Source organism: Neophocaena asiaeorientalis, unplaced genomic scaffold (assembly GCF_003031525.2).
Source record: "Neophocaena asiaeorientalis asiaeorientalis breed wild unplaced genomic scaffold, Neophocaena_asiaeorientalis_V1.1 scaffold254, whole genome shotgun sequence".
Classification (NCBI taxonomy): domain Eukaryota; kingdom Metazoa; phylum Chordata; class Mammalia; order Artiodactyla; family Phocoenidae; genus Neophocaena; species Neophocaena asiaeorientalis.
The window spans coordinates 4,230,251-4,250,791 of record NW_020174705.1 but is presented as its reverse complement, the minus strand read 5'-3'; the positions used below and the strand labels follow the sequence as shown (position 1 = coordinate 4,250,791).

The 20,541-nt window shown below is 50.3% G+C and overlaps 1 protein-coding gene across 1 annotated transcript in view; it reads right to left on the bottom strand.

The window, feature by feature from the left end:
* Nucleotides 1-16,030, bottom strand: part of SEC14L5 (SEC14 like lipid binding 5) — a 38,844-nt gene extending 22,814 nt beyond the window's left edge. Inside the window, exons 1-3 of the mRNA XM_024759653.1 lie at nucleotides 15,938-16,030; nucleotides 915-1,064; nucleotides 366-497 (exon numbers count right to left, since the gene is read on the bottom strand). Of these exons, the coding sequence (XP_024615421.1) occupies nucleotides 366-497; nucleotides 915-1,064; nucleotides 15,938-16,000 (345 nt within the window). The 5' untranslated portion in view covers nucleotides 16,001-16,030. The remainder of the gene's footprint in view (nucleotides 1-365; nucleotides 498-914; nucleotides 1,065-15,937) is intronic.
* Between the last annotated feature and the right edge of the window lie 4,511 nt (nucleotides 16,031-20,541).

Genomic DNA, 20,541 nt, shown 5'->3' with positions numbered 1-20,541 from the left:
CGGGGAGGGCCCCAAACCCAAAAAAAAAAAAAAAAAAAAAAAAAAAAAAAGTTAACACGTATACAGGACTTAGTATGTGCCAGGCACTGCTCTAAGGGGTTCAGATATTTCACTTCATTTAATCCTCACCACAACCTATGTGGTAGGTACAATCATTAACCCCATCTTACAGGTGAAGAAACTGAGGCACAGTTTCATTAAGGGGGTGGGGAGGCATGGTCTTGTATTTAGCCAATAAAATACAAGATGCCCAGTCACACTTGAATTTCAGATAAACATTAATATTTTAGTAAGTATGTCCCAAGCAGTTTTTGAGACTGCTTAAACTAATACATACATATCGGGGCTTCCAGCCCGCTGCTCACCGTGTAGCTGCAGTTCTCCTTGACCACCACGCGGCTGGCGAAGGTCTCGTTGTGCGCTTCGATGAGGAGAGTCCTCTCCTTCCAGTTCAAGACGTTTCTTTGCACAAAGACCACGTGCTCGACGCCTGCAATCTGCAGGGACAGGGCAGCAGGGACGTGCGTGCTGGACGTGAGGTGGCGGCTGGGGGTGCGAACCCAGAGGGTTGGCGCCTGTCACCCTCGGACCCCGGGACCCCCGGCCCCCTGCCCCGCACCTGCCCACCAGCCAGGGCCCGGATCCCCGACTTTTCCCCCTTCCCCCGACTTCCCGGACCCCGGGACTCCCTCTTGTCCCTGGTCGTCCTACAGTCTCAGCCCAGCCTCCCGGCCCTTGTCTCTCCTGGACACGGGAGGCCCCCAGCCCAGAACGCCCTCCGGGTACCAACACACACTCACTCCAACGCCTGAACCCACCCCCTGGTCCCAGGTCCCCCGCCCGCCATCCCCTACCACCCGTCCGGTCCCCTCCTCCGCGGGGTCCCGGTTCTCCAGGACCCCCTCCGCGCCCACCTTCCGCAACAGCCGCGGGGCTTCCACCCGCAGCCGGCAGCTCCGCTCCACCAAGTGCACCGCCCCATCAGCACTGCGGGACTCGCGTAGGACCTCACTGCCCAGGAAGACCGGGATCTGCGGGCAGGTGGGGAAGCGCTTCTCATAGGCCTGGGGACAGAGGGGTGGGGGTGAGCGCCAAGGGGGCTGGGGGCAGCCAGAGCACAACCTTTCTCCCTCCAGCCCTCACTGGGCTGTTGTCCCAATTCCGAGAGGGGGTGCCCAGAGAAGAGAAGAGCGTCCTGGCCTGTGCAAAGAGCAGTGACCACTGCCTGTATTACCAAGACCACCGTCTTAACATCTATTCTAGAGCAGTGACACAGGAGTGCCTGAGCTATGACTTGGCAAATCACGTTTTGACTCTACATTTGAGGTTTTGCCCTGGGAAGGTAGAGTGGGCTAGCTTGGGGCATTTTATTTATTTATTTTTGTCTTTTATTTTTTATTTTATATTGGAGTATAGTTGATTAACAAAGCTGTGTTAGTTCCAGGTGTACAGCAAAGTGGTTCAGTTATACATATACACGTATCTATTCTTTTTCAAATTCTTTTCCCATTTAGGTTATCACAGAATATTGAGCAGAGTTCCCTGTGCTATACCGTAGGTCCTTGTTGGTTATCTATTTTAAATATGGCTTGGAGCATTTTAAAAGAAGATATCTTTTAGAAAAAAGCAATCGACAAAACCAACACCCCTTCATGATTAAAACAATAAAAAACAACACTCAACAAACTCGGAATAGAAGGGAACTTCCTCAGCCTGATAAAGGGCACCTACAAAAACCCCAGCTAACATCATACTCAATGGTGAAAGACTGACACTTTCCCCCTACGATCAGGAACTAGGCAGGGATGTCTGCTCTGGCTGCTTCCATGCAACATTGTCCTGGAGGTTCTAGCCAGGGCAGTTAGGCAAGTAAAAGAAAGAAAAAGTATCCAGATTGGAGGATGAGAGCTCAATTCCAGAAGTGCCAGGGTCAGAGCCGCCGGGGGGCATACCAGCATCTGTGGCTGACTGTATTCAAGCAGGGTTTGCTCCAAGAGCCTGTCACAGCCACGTGTCCCAGAATCAAGGATCAAAGTGAGCTCCAAAAATAGTGCCAGCATCTGAGGACACACACCTCCTTCCCATCCCTCCTGGCTCCTGGCAGGGAGGCGGGACCACTCAGCTCAGAAGGGCAGAGGCGCGGGAGGGACAAAGAAGAGATGCTTGGTGCTCTTGGTGTCACTCAAGGTCCCACGAGGCCAGCCCAGCACATGTCCGCCAGGGTCAGGAGGACAGGGCTGCCTCCACGTGTAGAGGCTGGCTGCTTTGTACAAACACCCCAGGGTTAGAATAACTCTCCTCAGGGGAGAATGCACAATGGCACTCCTGGGGGTCTAGCCTCAGGGCTGGCAAGGGAGGTCCCCTGAGAACTGTGTCTCCCCTACACATCTCAGGCCACCTTGAGCCCTCTTTCAAAGGAAGGCATTTCTCCACTGAGGAAGGAGCTGCATAGCAAAGTAAGCAGAGCTTGGGGTGGGGGTCAGGCGCCTGGCATGAAGCCCAGCTCCACCTCCAGGAGAAGCAAGCCCCTTCTTTTCTCTTAGCCATTTCATCATCTGGAAAATGGGTATATACCAGGTTGAGTATCTGAGGCAGAGCCTGGAACATAGTAGGCACCCAGGGTTTTTATTCTCCAGGCAACAGGACTCAAATGGTGGCACAGTGCACATTTGCAAGAACTGCAAACAACACCCTCCCAGCCCCTTCTGAGCAGAGGGAGAGCCAGAGGAGCTGGGCTCTGCCCCACCTCCGTGATGGGCAGAGGGATGCTGACCTTTTTTTGAAAGTTTATGGAGGGAAAAGGGTGCATGTGTCAGAACTGGTCAGGCTCAGTTTGAGTTCCTGCTACCTTCTCACTGCATGACCTTAGGCAAGTCGCTTGCCCTCTCTGAGCCTCTGTCTCATCATCTATAAAATGGGCTGGTGGTAAGGATGTCACTAGATCACGTCTCAGAGCAGTTGGCACACAGTGAGGCCTTGACTCTGCTCCTCCAGCTGTGTGCCTTCTTCCATTTAATCATCTGAATGGTGCCCTCATTTGACAAATGAGGAAACTGGATCCCAGAGACACTAAGTAACTTACCCAATGTCACACAGTGCAATATGGTGAACCTGGATTTAAATCCCAAGCCGGCCCAGCCCCTGCTCCCTCAGGAACCCCTTGCTCAGCAGCTTGGAAACAGCCCAGGCATTTTCCCCCGGGGCCATGTGGTCTTGATTTCTCTACCCTCAGTCCTTCAACTCCTGCCAAGCAGTGGCCACACTGCCCCTGAGCATCTCCAATTCCTCTGTTCTGCAGTCTCTCTCCTGCTCCCCAGATGGAACGACATACTCAGAACAGGCCTGGATGCCCGGAACAAATCCCACTCTTACTCTTATACTCCTTACTCTGTTCCACCATCCCACTTCCCACTGCAGCCTCCTTTTCTCTGCTCCAGCCTTGCTGTTTTTGGAACATGCTGTCATAGGTTGAATTGTGTGTCATCCACCCCTAACAAAATTCATAGGTTGAAATCCTAACCCCCTCCCCAGTACCTCAAGATGTGACATTATTTGGAAATAGGTTTGTTGTGGATGTAATTAATTAAGATGAAGTCGTATTGGAGTAGGGGGGAAGCCCCTAATCCAATAGGGCTGGCATCCTTTTAAAACAGGGAAATTTGGACACAAACACACAGACAGAGAGAATGCCATGTGAAGATGAAGGCACAGGTTGGGGTGAAGCCAAGGAACACCAAAGATTTCCAGCCACACCAGAAGCTAGGGGAGAGGCATGGAACAGATTCTCCCTCGCAGCCCTCAATAGGAACCAGCTCTGCCGACACCTTGATCTCAGGCTTCCAGCCTCCAGGGCTATGAGGTAAAAAATGTCTGCTATTTAAGCCACCCAGTTTGTGGTACTTTGTTATGTCAGCCACAGGAAACAAATATACCCACCAAGCTTGTTCCTGCCACAGGGCCTTTGCACTTGCTGCTCCCTCTTCTTGGAACACTAATCAATCCACCTGACATCTAAGGGGGAGAGAGGTTTGAGTCACAGGGGCTTCCAGAGGGTAGGAGACCTGGATTGAAGGCTCAAGAGATGTTCTGGCTTCGGGGACGCATCTGTGCTGGCCCCCCTTCCTGGGACATCCTCCCCTACCTTCATCCCTGCAACGCTGCCTCCTGTACTGTTCTCTGTCCTGTTCATTTTCTTGGTAGCACTTATGGCACCTTCTAACCATATACTTGCTTGCACATGGCATATCCAAGGCCTGGGCTACGTGTTTTTTTTGCGGCACTGAACTCAGACATGTGCCCATCTCAGTTCTTGGGCTAACAAAGAAAAGCCGATGGGCAAGGAAAGAAAGAATGCAAACTTGCCAATGGCCCAAAAAGCCCCAAGAAAGGGGTCCAGGGAGAGAAATGACAGGCCGTTAGTGCAGTGCACACAGCCAAGCGAACTTCACCAACTTCCTCTTGTTACAAACCTCTTGTTGGAAGAATCCCGTCTGGCACCCCCAGATAACGGCGGAGCTGATCAGCAGCAGACAGGCTCTTGGACACAGCTTTCCCTGACTGTGTGAGGGAAGGCACTGCTGTTTCAACAATGGTGCCACCCCAAGCACTGTGGGGACCCCAGAGCCCAGGCTCCATCTGGAAGGCGGGGGGCCCCAAAATAAGGAGTCTACCCCAGTGCTAATTCTCCAGGGTCAGAGGCTGTCAGCCAGAGATTCCCTGGGGTTGTGAGGGCTGGTGTTGGACACCGTTGTTATGGTGACATTTACAGAGGGCTGACTGCACCATTTTGTCCTCATCACATCCCGTTGGGATGGAAACTAGTATTTCCCCATTTTACAGATGAGCAAGTTGAGGCTCGAGAAGGCAGAGTGACTTGCCTCTGGCATCCCAGGGCCAGTAAGTGGTGGGGTTGGATCGCAGGCCCATCTGACCCAGCCCCCAACCCTGAACCTCCCAGTCCTGCCTCTCAGTGGACATTGGCTACATCACAAATGTCAGTGTTTTGGAAATCCTGAATCCTGCCGGCCCAAAACCCTCAGATCAGGGGCCCTTTGCCTTTGGCAGGTGACAGGGTCTTACAGGAGCAGGTAGTTCACAGGACCCTCCCTGTGTTGGAAACCAGCTCACACAGATAGTTTTATCCCTACCTGAGAGCCTCAGACGCTGACTGCTATCCCCACAAATCAGGCCTGAGCTTCTCCCAGCTGGACAAACACATGCTGTGGCCTCCTCGGGGACACAGGGTAACAGAAGGATTTGGTTTCAGCCCTTCCGCCAAGTGATTGGAGAGGGACACCCACGCATGCCAGCTCAGAAAGGGAGCTGGTCCAAGGCCCAGAACCTGCCCAGGCAGGGACAGGGCTGGGGCAGGCAGAGGCCAGTGGAAACTTCTATTGAAGGTCTCCTACGAGCTGCCCATCCTGCAAAAATCCACATCAACACACTAAGCATGTGGAAAGGGGAGCCTAGATTCCTAGCCAGACTTGCCCATTTCCAGGCCGGGTAACCTTGAGCACAGTACTTCCTGTTTCTCCCTGAGAACACGATTAGTCTATAACATGATTACTCTATAAAGGGAAGTAATCATGAAACCTCCCAATGAGTACTCAGTTGTGCCTCTTTCCTTCTTTCCCGTGTCACAACTGCTGAAGTAAAAAGTCATCAGCCCTGGGCTTCCCTGGTGGCGCAGTGGTTGAGAGTCCGCCTGCCGATGCAGGGGACACGGGTTCGTGACCCGGTCTGGGAAGATCCCACATGCTGCGGAGCGGCTGGGCCCGTGAGCCATGGCCGCTGAGCCTGCGCGTCCGGAGCCTGTGCTCCGCAACGGAAGAGGCCACAGCAGTGAGAGGCCCGCGTATTGCAAAAAAAAAAAGTCATCAGCCCTGAATCCCTAGTGCTTAGCAAAATGCCTAGCATTACATGATAAAGGAGTGAAGGACAGTGTAGTTTAGCCATGAAGGGTGTGGACTCTGGGGCTTGGGTTCGAATCTCTGCTCTGCTTACTACCAGCTCTGTAGCCTTGAACAAGTCATCAAGCTCTCAGTTCCCTCCTTCCTTCATTTGTTAAAAGGAGAATAAGAAAAGTAGCTCCCTTACTGAGCCATCAGGGGAATAAAGGAACCTGTTTTGGTTAAGTGCTGAGAACAGTGCCTGGCACATGGTTCGTTCTACATAAGCATTTGTTCAATAAATTTAAATTTTAAAAAAGAGTGAGATTCTATAAAGTACAGAAAAGCTATTTCTGCTAATCACTTGACAGCTGCTCCCTCCTCCCCTCCCCTCCCTCCTTCCTTCCTGCTCTTCCTCATGCAAATTCAAAGGAAGCTGGAATGCTGCTTACCCCAAACCTTCCGCCAAAAGTGGGAAAAGAATATCCAAACCACACCAACATATTCTAGTCCAACACTTCACCTTCTCTTTCCGTGCTGCAGGCTGGATTCGGCAATGACAACCGTGACCATTGCACAAAGTGTACCCTCCCTGTCACACTCCTCAGGGGACTTTCTTGTCCACCCCCAGCTTCCCCCGCAAGCCTGGGAGACCCCAGGACAGACGAATCAATCCTCTCAGCTCCCCCAACTCTTTTTTTAAATTGCGATATAATTCTCATACCATAAAATGTACTCTTAAAAAGTGTACAGTTCAGGGACTTCCTTGGTGGTCCAGTGGGTAAGACTCTGCGCTCCCCATGCAGGGGGCCCAGGTTCGATCCTGGTCAGGGAACTAGATCCCACACGCCGCACCTAAGAGGCCGCATGCCACAACTAAAGATCCCGCATGCCGCAACAAAGATCCTGCGTGCCACAAGACCTGGCGCAGCCAAAATAAATAAATAATAAATATTTTTTAAAAAAATAAAAATGTACAGTTCAGTGGATTTTAGAACATTCACAAAGTTTTGCAACAATCACCACTCTCTAATACCAAAACGTCTCATCACCCCACAGAAACCCCACACCCATCACAGTTACTGCCCTTTCCCCCGACCCCAGCCCTAGGCACCCACTAATCCACTTTCTGTCTCTATGGATTTGCCTTTTCTGGACATTTCATGCAAATGGAATCATACAATACGTGGCCTTTTGTGTCTGGCTTCTTTCACTGAGCATTATGTTTCTGAGATTCATCCATGTTGCAGCCCGTGTAAGTGCTTTATTCCTTTTCACAGCTGAATAATATTTCATTGTGTGGATCCCCCAGCTCTTGGCAGAGTTGCTGAAGGAGCCATCAGACACCCGATGGCAGTAGTTACATCCCCGCTGATGAAGGCAAGCAGACGTGGGTGAACCAGGGCAACATCACTGGAACATTTTGAAATGACTGCTGTATACAATCTACAGAAACAGCTGTACCCAGATGGCCCTGGAGCTGAGAAACCTGCTGCTATTCTAGTCAAAGGCAGCTCAGGAGACAAAACGATGGAGACAAAAGAGTCAGAAGGACCCAGGGGGCAAGGCTGGGATATGGTGAAGTGGCAGAGACAACGCAACGCATGGGGTTTAGACACTGCCTCTGCCACCTTCCAGCGGGGTGAACTCAACTTAGCTTCTCTGAGACTCAGTTTCCTCAGAAAGAAAAGGATGATGATGATGACAATGATACCGACTCTGTAAGGGTTGCTGAAAAGATTAAAGGGAGATAAGGTGTGTGAGGCATTTAGCACATTTAGTGCCAGTCACCACATACATTTCTTTTTTTTAATGGACAAGGGTAAACCAACAGGTTCTTGAATTGATATTGGTACACCCATGTTCACAGCAGCATTATTCACAGTAGCCAAAAAAGTGGAAACAACCCCAATATCCATTGACAAATGAATGGAAAAACAAAATATGGTCCAGCCATGTAGCGGAATATTATGTAGCCATAAAAAGGAATGGCACATGGCACACACTACAACGTGGATGAACCTCGAAAACACAATGCTCAGTGAAAGACGCCAGACACAAAAGGACAAACACCGTATGATTCCACTTATATGAGGTCCCTAGAGTCGTCAAATTCATCGAGACAGAAAGTAGAATGGTGGTTGCCAGGGACTGGGGGAGGGAGAGAACAGGGAGTTAGTGTTTAATGGGGACAGAGTTTCAGTACGGGAGGATGAAAAAGTTGTGGCGATGGATGGTGGTGACGGTTGCACAACAATGTGAATGCACTTAATGCCACTGAACTGTACCCCTAAAAATGGTTAATTTTGTGTTATGTATATTTTACCAGTTTTTTAAGAGGGTAAGCCATCTTCTGGATGGTTTCTAGTCCTACGAGACTGTGATTTGGAGTAGGGTATCACGTCTGTGTTTATTTGTTTATAGTCAATGCCTCTGTCTCTAGGTCTGTTTCCTTCCCCACTGGATTCCCCAGCGGCCTCGTAGCACACCTGGGACACCATAGACACCCAGCTAATATTTGCTGAAGGAGGGAAGGAAGGAAGGAAGGAAGAGGAAGGAAGAGGAAGGAAGCCAGCCTCCCTTTGCCTGGCTGGGACCTGGTGTCCTCCTCGTGAGGTCATGCCAGGGGAACGTCTGGCCTCTCTGGCCCTGCGGGAATGTGTAGCCCCTCCGCTGGGCCAGGGCACTGCACAAAAGCCTGCTGTGGCTTCTTACCCACTCGTGAGGAGCGGAGTGGGGAATAATCCTCCTCTGAACATGCTCCAAACCCACGGACTTCCGGGATCAGCTGGTACCCCTGATGGTTCAGGGAGAGGCAGGGCGGCAGCGAGGCCAACCCAGAGTGTCTTGACACTTAGTGCTATGTCAGGATCATGATGGGAGGGAAATGCTATTTTACTTTCATTTTTATTTTTTTATAAATTTATTTATTTATGGCTGCATTGGGTCTAGAAAGCGGCGAGCAGGGGCTACTCTTCATTGCGGTGCACGGGCTTCTCATTGCGGTGGCTTCTCTTGTTGCAGGAGCACGTGCTCTAGGTGCATGGACGTCAGTAGTTGTGGCACGTGGGCTCAGTAGTTGTGGCTCATAGGCTCAGTAGTTGTGGCACACGGGCTTAGTTGCTCCGAGGCATGTGGGATCTCCCGGACCAGGGTGCGAACCCGTGTCCCCAGCATTGGCAGGCAGATTCTTAACCACTGTGCCACCAGGGAAGTCCCGAAATGCTATTTTAGGTCTTCTAAGTGTCTCAGAAATGCACCCAGCCTTGGTCAACTCTGCTTCCCCAAGCTCTCCCCACCTCTGGGATGGAAATCCCCCCTCCAATCCACTTTCCACACCTTCCCAAGCTCCCAAAGTCCTTGAAGAAATGAACTGACCCCACCAGCCACTTTCTAAATCACAGGGGCCCAACTAAGCCACATTCATTTCTTCAAAGAAACAAGTTCTGCCCCAATTACAAATCCTGCTACATGACATTGCCTGGACACTCTCTCTCTCTCTCTCTCTCTCTCTCTCTCTCTTACAAACACACACACACACACACTCTGCAAGCTCTATGAGGGCAGGAAGGGATCTTGTCAGGAGAACCAGGTCAAGACAGAACGAGAACAAGACAGACCAGGTCTCCACCTTTCTAAAGCTTAATATAATGAAAAAGACCCATATAAACAAATAAGCAAGCAAATTCCATATAAACAAGTAGGCAAGCAAATTAACAGAATAATGATGCATTTCAAGAAGTGCTAAGAATCACCTAGTCTGTAGCTCCTGCAACCTGGCACGGTGCTTGGCACACAGTGGAAACTCAATAAATATTTGTGGAATGCATACGTGCAAGAATTAACGCATGCATTAACTAATGAATGAGGGCCTAAAGTTGATTTCAGGGCCCTCTGAAATCAGATTACTTTGCTGGGCAGTGGATCACCTCCGTTCTCCCAGCCCAGATCAGAGCCCGTCAGGGCCCTGTAAGAAATCCAGGGTGGAAAATGTTGCTTCCCTTAATCTGTTAGCAACGGGATCAGATGACAGGCTCCAGGGAACTAATTTAAACTCATTTAAATAAGGCCCCAGCTGCTTTATTAAAACTACATCCATAACAACGATTCCAACTTTAACTGCCTGCCGTTGGTCTGGGCTGCGAGGATTTACCTTCAGAGGCTGCTCCTTATTAATAACCCATTTGCTAAATTACAAGCTGTTTATCAATACAAAGTCCAGGTCTTTAAATATTTTAACACTTAATTGCTACCAGCAACCCTCACCTCTATAACCTTTCCTCCGGATGAACAGCCAGCCTATTGCTTAGGAAATTGTCATGCCGTCTTCCTTCTTTAGGTTTGCAGAATCTGAGATGACCACAAAACCACAGGGCTTTGAGCCCCACAGGGACCCCTGGGCAGTGGACGGACAAGAGGTAGCCAGGTTATTTCTGAAGCCACCTCAGCCACTGGCACACAGATGTTTACTGAACGTCAGAGACAGAATCCAGGATGTCTGGCTGCGAGCTCAGGCTATGGGGTCAGATTCCCTAAATTCAAATCTCTGCCATTTACTAATGATGCCATTGACTGAGAGTTATGGGCTGAATCGTGTCCCCCCAAAAAGCCATGCTGGATATCTAACCCTGGGTACATCAGAATGTGGCCTCATTTAGAAATACAGTCTTTATATAGGTAATCAAGTTAAAATGAGGTCATTAGGATGTTCTTATAAATCCAAGATGACTGCTGTCCTTGTAAAAAGGGGAAATTGGGCTTCCCTGGTGGCGCAGTGGTTGAGGGTCCGCCTGCCGATGCAGGGGACACGGGTTCGTGCCCCGGTCCGGGAGGATCCCACGTGCTGCGGAGCAGCTGGGCCCGTGAGCCATGGCCGCTGAGCCTGCGCGTCCGGAGCCTATGCCCCGCAACGGGAGAGGCCACAACAGTGAGAGACCCGCGTATCGCAAAAAAAAAAAAAAAAAGGGGAAATTTAGGGAATTCCCTGGCGGTCCAGAGGTTAGGACTTTGCACTCTCACTGCTGAGGGCCCAGTTTCTGTCCTTGGTCAGGGAACTAGGCTCCCACTAGCTGCGCGGCGTGGCCAAAAACAAAAAAAAAGAAGAAATTTGAACATAGAAGTGCACACACACAGGGAACATACCATGTGAAAGTTGGAGTTATGCCACCACAAGCCAAGGAGCTCCAGAAGCCAGGAGAGAAGGCTGGAGCAGATCCTTCCCAAGAGCCTTCAGAGGGAACACGACCCAGCTGACACCTGGATCTTGGACTTCTGGCCTCGAGGACTGGGAGGCAATACATTTCCGTTGTTCCAAGCCACCCAGTTGTGATGCTTTGTTACGCGGCCTCAGCAAACAAATACACTGACACAGGGACAGTCTCCTTAACCGCTCTAAGCCTCAGTTTCCTCTTCTGCTGCAGCTGAGGCTGCTATTAAAGTACTTGCCTCTGAGCTGGCCTGAGTGGGTGGGCACAAGGAGTGTTCGTTAAACCTTTCTGGACTGTTGTGATCAGCTGCCCTCCAAGAAGCCAGGGACTGTAGGTTTTGGCTCTGCTCTCCTTTGCAGGGTTCTGATGGGGTGTGGACATTCCAGACACAAACCTGATGGTAACTGCCCCATGGGACGGCTTACTCGGCCCAGAGGCCACCCCAATAACTTCAGATCCTCAGCCCTGAGAAACAGCAGAGCTCATGGTTGGAGATGTAAACTCTGGAGCCAAACTGCCTGCAGTTAAGTCCACACCTGCCATGTGTTCGCTGTGTGGCCTTGGATAATCCATTCATCCTTTCTGTGCCTCAGTCTCCTCAACTGTAAAATGGGGTTACCCAACGAACCTAGCTCATGGGGTAGTTCTGAGAAGCACATGAGTTAATATTTGAATGGACTCAAAACTAGTAGATGCTGTGTACATGTTTGTTAAAATAGAATCTGCCTAAATAGTCTACATAACAACCACCATTCACAGCAGGGGTTTCTTTGGAAGGAATAGGTCCACACAAAAACTTGTGCATCCGTGTTCACAGCAACGTTATTCATAATAGCCCCAAATTTGAAACAAGCTAAATGTCCATAGGCTTGTGAATGGATAAACAAATGTGGTCTATCCACATAACGTGAATATCATTCAGCCACAAAAAGGGTTGAAATACCGGTAGATTCTACAACCTGGATGAACCTTGAAAATATTATGCTAAGTGAGAGAAGTCAGTCACAAAAGGCCACATAGTGTATGATTTCATTTATATGAAATGTCCAAAATAGGCAAAACCATAGACAGAGAGTAGATTAGTGGTTGTCAAGGGCCAGGCCCGATGGGGAAGTTTAGGAGATAATGATTAAAGGGTATGGGGTTTCTTTCTGGGGTGATGAAAATGTTCTAAAACTGACAGTGGTGATGGTTGCACAACTCTTTAAATATACTGAAGACCCTTGATTTGGACCCTTTTTTTTTTTATCATCTCTACTGGAGTATAACTGCTTCACACTGGTGTGTCAGTTTCTGCCCTACAACAAAATGAATCAGTTACACATATATACATATGTTCCCATATCTCCTCCCTCCTGCGTCTCCCTCCCTCCCACCCTCCCTATCCCACCCCTTCAGGCGGTCACAAAGCACCGAGCTGATCTCCCTGTGCTATGCGGCTGCTTGATTTGGACCCTTTAAATGGGTGAATTGTATGGTAGGTGAGTTATAGCTCATAAAAGCTGTTAAAACAATAAATGATAATAATACACTTAAGGGATATTTCACGAGCATTAAACAACAGGCCAGGCTCTGTCTGGATACACATGTCCCTTCACTTAATCCTCACTTCAGCTCTCTGAGGAGCAGAGGCCTTTATTATCTCCATTTCACAGGTAAGAAACTGGAGCAGGGACCCAGCCTGGAGGATCCGGCTCGTAACCTCCACCCATTCAGGAGAAGAGCCCAGATGAGCTGGAAATCATTCACAACAGGCTGTAGGCTGACCAGAGAGTGGCCTTCAGGGCTCAAGTAACCACAGTCCACAGTCCAAAACATAGTCTTTGCGTTATACATACTGGGATCTCCACAAAGACCCCCCACCTTCGGGGACCCGACATTCAAAGGGACAAGGGATTCTCTCCAACCCTGGATAGGCAGCTGCCTCCATTGTCTTAATTGTATTCCTCTGCTTACCAAGATAATACAAGCTCATTGTTTTGAACCCAATAATACAGAATACTATCAAGAAAGGAGAAAGCAAAGGTCCCTAGAATTCCATCCTTCAGAAACAGAATTCACGTCAAGGAATTTGGCCCAAGGAGAGAGATACCCACTCAGTGGATTAGTTACATTTTTGAAATGAAAGAGAGAAATCATTTTTTTTTAATTTTAAGCTGGATCTAGAAAGGTTGCCTTAGTACTATTTTATAACCAATTCCACAAACCCAGTTTCAGTGGTCTGTGAACTTCAGTGGTTTGGTGGATTTCTGAAGAAGTGAAGGGGTGCTTTGATTCTCAAGTCAGTTTTGTTAAACAGAAAAACCAAAAGCCAGCTTGTCTGGTCACTCGGATGTGGTCAAAATAGCTGAGTTCATCCGAAACTTCCCTGGCATCTGACCCAAACTGAGGGCAAGTGTTTAGCTGAGAAACAAAGACCGACATTAAGTGCAGAAAAACCCTTTTGTGCCCGCACAGCGAGCAAGTTATGTTGAGTTATGCAGCTATTCTGGGGACAATGATGTTTTGTAAACAGTCGGCAAAGTGGCTTTGTCGACGATGTTGGGGCAGTTTGGGGCCCTTTCACCAACAAGGACTGTATGGAGATGAGGTGACATAGTATTTGAAAAATACAAATGACAAATTAGTACAATACAGATAATAAATATCTGAAAACTTTTGTTTCTTGTTGTACCCACAAGCATTTATCCATCAACCCCTAGAGACTGTTAACAGCTAGGGGAGTAAACTGAGTCAATTATGGAACTCAAAGCTGACAAAATACACTTCACATATTCCAACAGTCCTATTAATACAATCTTAAGTGCTAAGTCTTAAGTCTTAGCAGGCATTTTTATTTTAAAATGCAATGATTGTAAATATTTTTTTGAGAATCCTAAACATAGTAAATTTACATTTATTAAGCCCACGCAATAATAAAAATGTGCTAGTTTTCCATTCTACAGTCGTTTGTCTCAGCTTCTTGGCTTCGTGGCTTTCTGGGCCATAGGTTACCCCAGAAAAGTGGGGACAGTGTCTCTCTTCTACTGAGTGAATGAATGAATGAGTCCTAGGGTCAGAATATGTGAGCTGTCTGGAGCCTTAGACAGAGGATGATTATTTATATTTAGCTGCCATTTATTGTCCACTAAGTATAGACCAGGCCCTGTGCTGGCCACCTCCCCTCCCCCACCCCCCACCACACATGCACCACAATCACCTTCAATCCTGATTACAACCTTATGAGGTGCCTATAACCAGTCCTATTTCACAAAGGAAGAAATGGGGGCTCAGAGAAATTCAGTGACTTTCTAAAGACACACAGCCAGAGCACAGCCAGGCAACGGCAGGGACGCAGCACTTCTGACTGCACATCCCTAAGTCTCTGGGGTGTCCCACCCCCATTACAAATGAAGGAAAGTCACACAGCCACAGACAACAACACAATAACAGTAACAATAACAGTAATAGCATTTGGTCTGTGCCAGACCTTGTACTGGGAGCTTTACATGTGTTGACTCAATTAATCCACAACAGACCCCCAGATTTGGAAACCATGTAATCCTCATTTTAGAGACGGAAAGTGCAGGCTCAGAGAGGTTAAGTAACTTGCCCAAGGTCACCCAGCTTGTCAGTACAAGCCCAGGCCTGCTCCTGCTTCTTTCCTGACCTGGAACCATCTACACATTACAGCATGACATGTATGGATTACTGCAATGATGCTTTTTCATCTTTTATGTGACATACGTAGGTAGATTCATAGAATAGGTTAGGGGAGGACACACTCACAGAGCTGTCAACTGATATCAAAGTCCTCGGAAAGAAGGCTGGGATTAAGCAACCAAGGGTGGGATGAGGACAATGGGGGTGGATTCTGGTGTTTCTTACACTTTCAGTACAATCACTTAAAACACCATATGGTGTAATAACAGGGACAGCTGCATTTAGTGAGCACCTACTGTGTGCCAGGCACTGAGCCAGAGGCACCGGGCACTATTTCATTCACTCCTCACCACAACTCCATAGCACTGCCTCTGTTTTACTGGGGAGGAAAGCTCTGAGAGGCAGAGTGATTGGCACCAAGAAGGAAACCCACGTCTGCCTGTCCCCAGCACCTGCCCCACGGTGCACAGACCACTGATCCAGGAGGGCCTGGGAGACAATTCTATGTGGCATAATTAGACAACTGCTCTCAGACGCTTCCTGCCCACACGTGCCCCCTCTCCCCCTGGTCTCAGCTTCCTTGAAGGGGAGGGGAGGGGGTGTGTGAGCAGAGGGAGGACATGGGGGGTGTTGTGGCCCTGGAATTACCCCCTTGTCCCCGTGCAGGTCCAAGCCCGGCTCTACCTCTTCCTGGCCACAGAACTTAAGGCCATTCCTTCACCTGTCTGAGCTTTGGTTTAATGGAGGTAAAATGAGAATAATCAGAGCTTCTGGGAATTAAACAAACAACATATGTAAACTTAGCAAACCCTCAGTGAATGGCTGCTGTCATCACCCTCATTAGAATATGTACCATTATTATTATTATTATTACTATCAGTACACAAAACGACAGCCAGCAAACAACTCGGCCCTTGATATCCTTGTCTTCTGACAAAGGAGACCAAGATGCAAACAGATAAGCTTCAGTAAGGAAAAGAAAGAAAGACCGTGTGTTTGGGTCAGTGGGCAAGGGTTCTAGAAGTTGTGGGGAAAGGTGGGATGGCCTGGTTAGAAGCTGGACCCACCAGGTTAGTGGAGTAGCTCATTAATTCCTTCTGATCTGGGGATCCAAGGGTCTCCGTCTCCCTCCCATCATAGCTGACCTCTTGTTTCCCTCCAACTGTTACACAGGGGGCCCCAGGGTCAGAGGTCACTCACCGCCATGACCAACTCAAATGGGTACTTGTAGACGCAGACAGGAGACTGGTACTTCTGCACCATGTTCTCGCAGGACCACCAGCGGAAGCCAGCCAGGCAGGAATGGGCACAGAGCCTGGGTGAGGGTATCTGGTGAGGGAGCAGCTCCCTCCACGGAAAGCAGGAACCCTGCCCACTGATCCCCCAGCAAGGGGCAGGCCCATCGCTCTGGCCCCATCTGTACATCTCCCCAGCCCTCAAAGCAAAGGGGCCGATGTGATCCCCAAATTACTTTGGGCCATGCCCCAAACACTTGCCCGGTCCATTACTCAATGCCCCAGACCACACTCACTCCTCAGGAGCAATCAGTACCCCCAAACGTTCCTCCATCCTCATGCTGAGGGCCCCCGGAAAAACCCATAAAGCCACCCACCTGGAAACACACACATTCGCAATTCTTACACTCCCACAATTCATTCACCCACTGCACCCCACAGCTTACCATGGGCGTCCCGACCCTGCAGTCCCCCCAAGAATCATTGCACCTGCCCTCCCATTTTCCTCCAAGACACCCTAACATACGCACACAGTCTTCACCAAATTTCACACGCACTGTCTCTGCCACACACGCGCACACATGCACGACTCCCCTCCCACACGAGACCGCCCTTGCATACGCACTCAACTTTGCACACACGCCCAGCTCCCTGGAGCACGCACCTACTCAACTCCATGCTCGCACACAGCATCCCCTCTAGGATGCGCATAGAGGTTCACACACACGCACACACACTGATGCATGCGCCCACACGCATGCACGGACAGGTCCCCCGAAGCCTCGCTCACCCTAGCCCTCGGAGTCTCCGAGACGCAGCCCCGCGGCAGCACGGAGCTGAGCCCGCCCGGATCCCCCGCGGCCGCCTGGCCCAGAGCGCAGCACCTGGGGCGGGGCGCAACCGCGATCGCTGGACCCTGCAGTCCGGGCCGGCGATCGCCGAGCGTGGGGCGTCCTGACCAGCACACCCTGCGTCCGGGCCGGTCAGGGAGGGGCCTGCGGGAGCGGGGAGCGCTCCAGGACCCAGGACAGCGGAGATCCCGGCCTGGCCGGTTTTCTTAGCCCCTCCCTTCGTTTTATGCATCCTTGTTTGACCGCGCCCCCCACCCCGGCCCTTTCTCCAGACTGGCCACTCCTCATGCAGGCCTCGCTTCCATAGGGTCCCGCCCCTAAAGCACGCAGCCTCAGGGGTGGCTCAGCCCCAGGAAGACCCCGCCCCAAGGCTCCAACCCCAGTCTAGCTCTGCTCCCAGGCGAACCCTTGCCCCGCCCAGCCCCGCTGGCCCTAGTACAGTTCACGTTTGGCCCCTTCCCTAACTCGGGTCAACCCCCTCCTCCTGGGCTCTGAGTCTGCTCCCTCCACTGGCTACGCCCCAGTGCCCTTCTGGCCCTGCCCTAAGACGCCAACTTGCATCTTTCATTCACATGCTTGCTTTTACAGAGCTCCTGCTAAGTGTCAGGCCTTTCTAGGCGCTGGAGAGTCATCAGTGAACACAACAGGTAAAAAATCCTTGCCCTCGTAGAGTTTACATTTCAGTGGGGGAGACAGACATTAAATAAATAAGGCAAATATATAGTACTATGTGAGATGGGGGGAAATACCAAGGTGAAAAAATAACCAGGGAAGGGATTCAAGAAGCGAGCGGAGTGAGGGTACAATTTAAAACAGGGTGGACTGGGGCTTCCCCGGGAGGGTGACGATTTCCCATCCTTCTCACTTTAGCTCACAAGTAAACCCTCCCGGCCCTCCCAGGATCCCGGGGACCCAGCCTTCCTTCCATAGCCCTCCCTTCCCTCTCCCCATCTGTTTGTCCTGGAGGAGCCAAGAAGCTGGCTCTGGACAGCCTTGTCATCCGTGTATTCATTCACTTGACATTTACTAAGCACCTACTATGTGCCAGCACTGTGTGACTTCACCCATTTGCAAGAGGGAGTCAGACAAGCTGCCTGCCCTTGCGTGGCCCACAGTTCTGGGCAGGGAGAGTGTGTACAGGGAGGGAGACAGACAGCGCTCTGTTTAGCAAATATATGGTTGCAGCTTGTGATAAAGAGCCCGTTTGCTTCCTTCCTAGAGTGTGTCACACTCTGTAATCACCTTATTTATTCATTCATTTTATTTATTTGTAGGTCTGACCCAGGAGACTGTGAGCTCCGCAAGGGCAAGAGACCGTGTCTGTCTTATTCATCTGCCCCACGTCCGCAGGATCTTACTGGGGACATGGAACACGGTAAGTATTCTGCGTTTTCTTGGTTAAGGTTATCAAGAATGGAAATGGAGCACACGGTTCCCATCCCTGCCACAAGGTGGCAGCAAACGACAGTCCACGGCTCCTGGGGTCGCCACCAAGGGGAATTGTCGAGGAAGATGGGAGTCCGGGGTGTATCGCTGGACCCGGGGTTCATCAGGGAAACTCATGCTCCTCCTGGGCGTCAGTGCAGGACGCGTAGGGGGCATTCACACTGTTGGCCGTTGTTACAGCACGAAAGGCATTGAGTTGGCACAAAGTAATCACAAATTGGGATGTTTACACCTGGAAAGGTGGGGCGGAGCAATCTATCCCAAACTCTCCAACTCCGAAGACTTCCCTCAGCAGGGTGCATGTTGAAATACCGTGCACTGCTCGAAGAGCCTGGGAACGTGCTTGTTTAACAAGCTCCCCAAGTGGTTCTTCTAAGCGGACAGGCCTGGCAGTGTGGGGGGATCTTGGAGGTCATTCCTAGCGCCTGGGGATCCCAGGATGCTTGGAGTAAATGCCAGCCCTGGGGAGAGAGCCGGTGCGCTCTCGTAAGTGGGGGAGGTCCGCTCGCAAGATCTCCTCCCAGTTGTGGGCGTGCTCACGCTCCTATTATACTTTTCCACCCAGGCCGAATCGTCCTGGCCACACCACTCGTGTCTTCTTGGCCACAGAAGGTGGCAGCTTGGGGGAGTAGGAGCTGGCGTGGGAGATAAAGGGGTTGGGGGCAAGAAAAGTCACGAGGAGCGGAGGAGAGACCCTGAGACTGCGGGGAGTCTCCAGGTCTCCTGGCTACCATCAGCGCCGCCCCTGCCCGCAACCGGTGAGGAGGCCACTGGGTTGGGGGGGGGGAAGGGGTGCGACCGCTGCGTGGGTACAGAGAGCTCAAAGTGGAAAATGGGGCCTAGAAGGGAATGAGAGTCTCACTCCCTCCTCCTCCAGCCAAAAGAAGCGAATTAGTAATAGCACCACCTGCCACGTGCTTCCTATTCCGTTTTCCTATCAATCACTCCTACAGTTTACTGAGCACTTACTTGGCACGTGCTGTATCAGGCACAGTTCGAAGGCTTTACAAACATTCACACATGTAATCCTCAAAAATAACCCCTGTAGGGACGAAAATGTTTTTGCACTCCACAGAGGTGGTGGTTGTGCAACACTGCGAATGCACTAAACGGCCACTAACTTGTATGCGTTAAAATGGTTACTTTTATGTTATACAACTATACCTAAATGAAAACAAACAAAGCAACAAACCTTTTAAGGCCAAGACTCTGTTGATCCTTGTTATAAAGACAAGGAAACTAAGGCACAGGGAGGTTGAGTAACTTGCCCTAGGTCACACAGCTAGTAAGGAACTCAAACCCAGGACTTCTTGCCCCAGGGCTGCAGCGGAAGTACCCAGAAGATGTGATTTCCCAGCCTGAGCTGCAAAGATATCCAGGCATCCTGGTTCGGGACTGAGGAGGTACCAAAAGAATGGGCTGATTCCATGGGAACACTTGGAGGCATGAAGTCAGTCTCAGGGGCAGGACGTTCAGCCTCTATCTGCCGCTTCCTTCTTGCCCTGTGAGAATGACCGAGCCACAGCTGCCTTTTGGTATGGTGGGTTTTGAAGACTCCAGAAACCACCTCGCATGTTTGAATATCTTCCCACAGTTGGGCCACTGCCACAGGAAATTCAGCCATCAGTAATGCATTTATTTGAGTAAAACACTGGGCCCAATCCAAACACAGATGCCCCCAGAAGGCATCCTGCAGGGAAATGTCCTCGGAAAGCTTAATGTGACACTGCGGGGAGGGGGCGGGGGAGCTGGTGGGGAGTGAGAGGGTCCAGAGTCCAGACCCTTGTGGGGACACAAGTGGCCCTTGATCTGGGCCCTAGAATACATGAAGGCCCTGGGAGGGTGCTGAAGCTGGAGAGAGTGGGACATTTTTTTTATTATGATAAAACATACATAACATAAAAATTACAAATTTTAACCATTTTCAAGTGTACAATTCAGTGGCTTTTAGTACATTCACAAGGCTTTGCATCCATCACTGCTGTCTAGTTCCAGAACATTTTCATCACCCCGAAAGAAAACCAATACCCATCAAGCAGTCACTCCTCCTTCCTCCCTCCCCCCAGCTCCAGCAACCCTCAGTCTGCTTTCTGCATCACATTTGTCCTGGGCTGCTCCTAATCCTGTTCCTTCTTCCTCCTCCCAAGAGCGGAGCTCAGAGACCTCCTAGATTGGGGACCTTCCAGGGCCATCGGGGTCATTGGCAGTGTGGCCATGTACAGGTGTGCAGGTTGTAGCCTGCACAACTCTGTGTGGTTGTCCTGGTCATTGG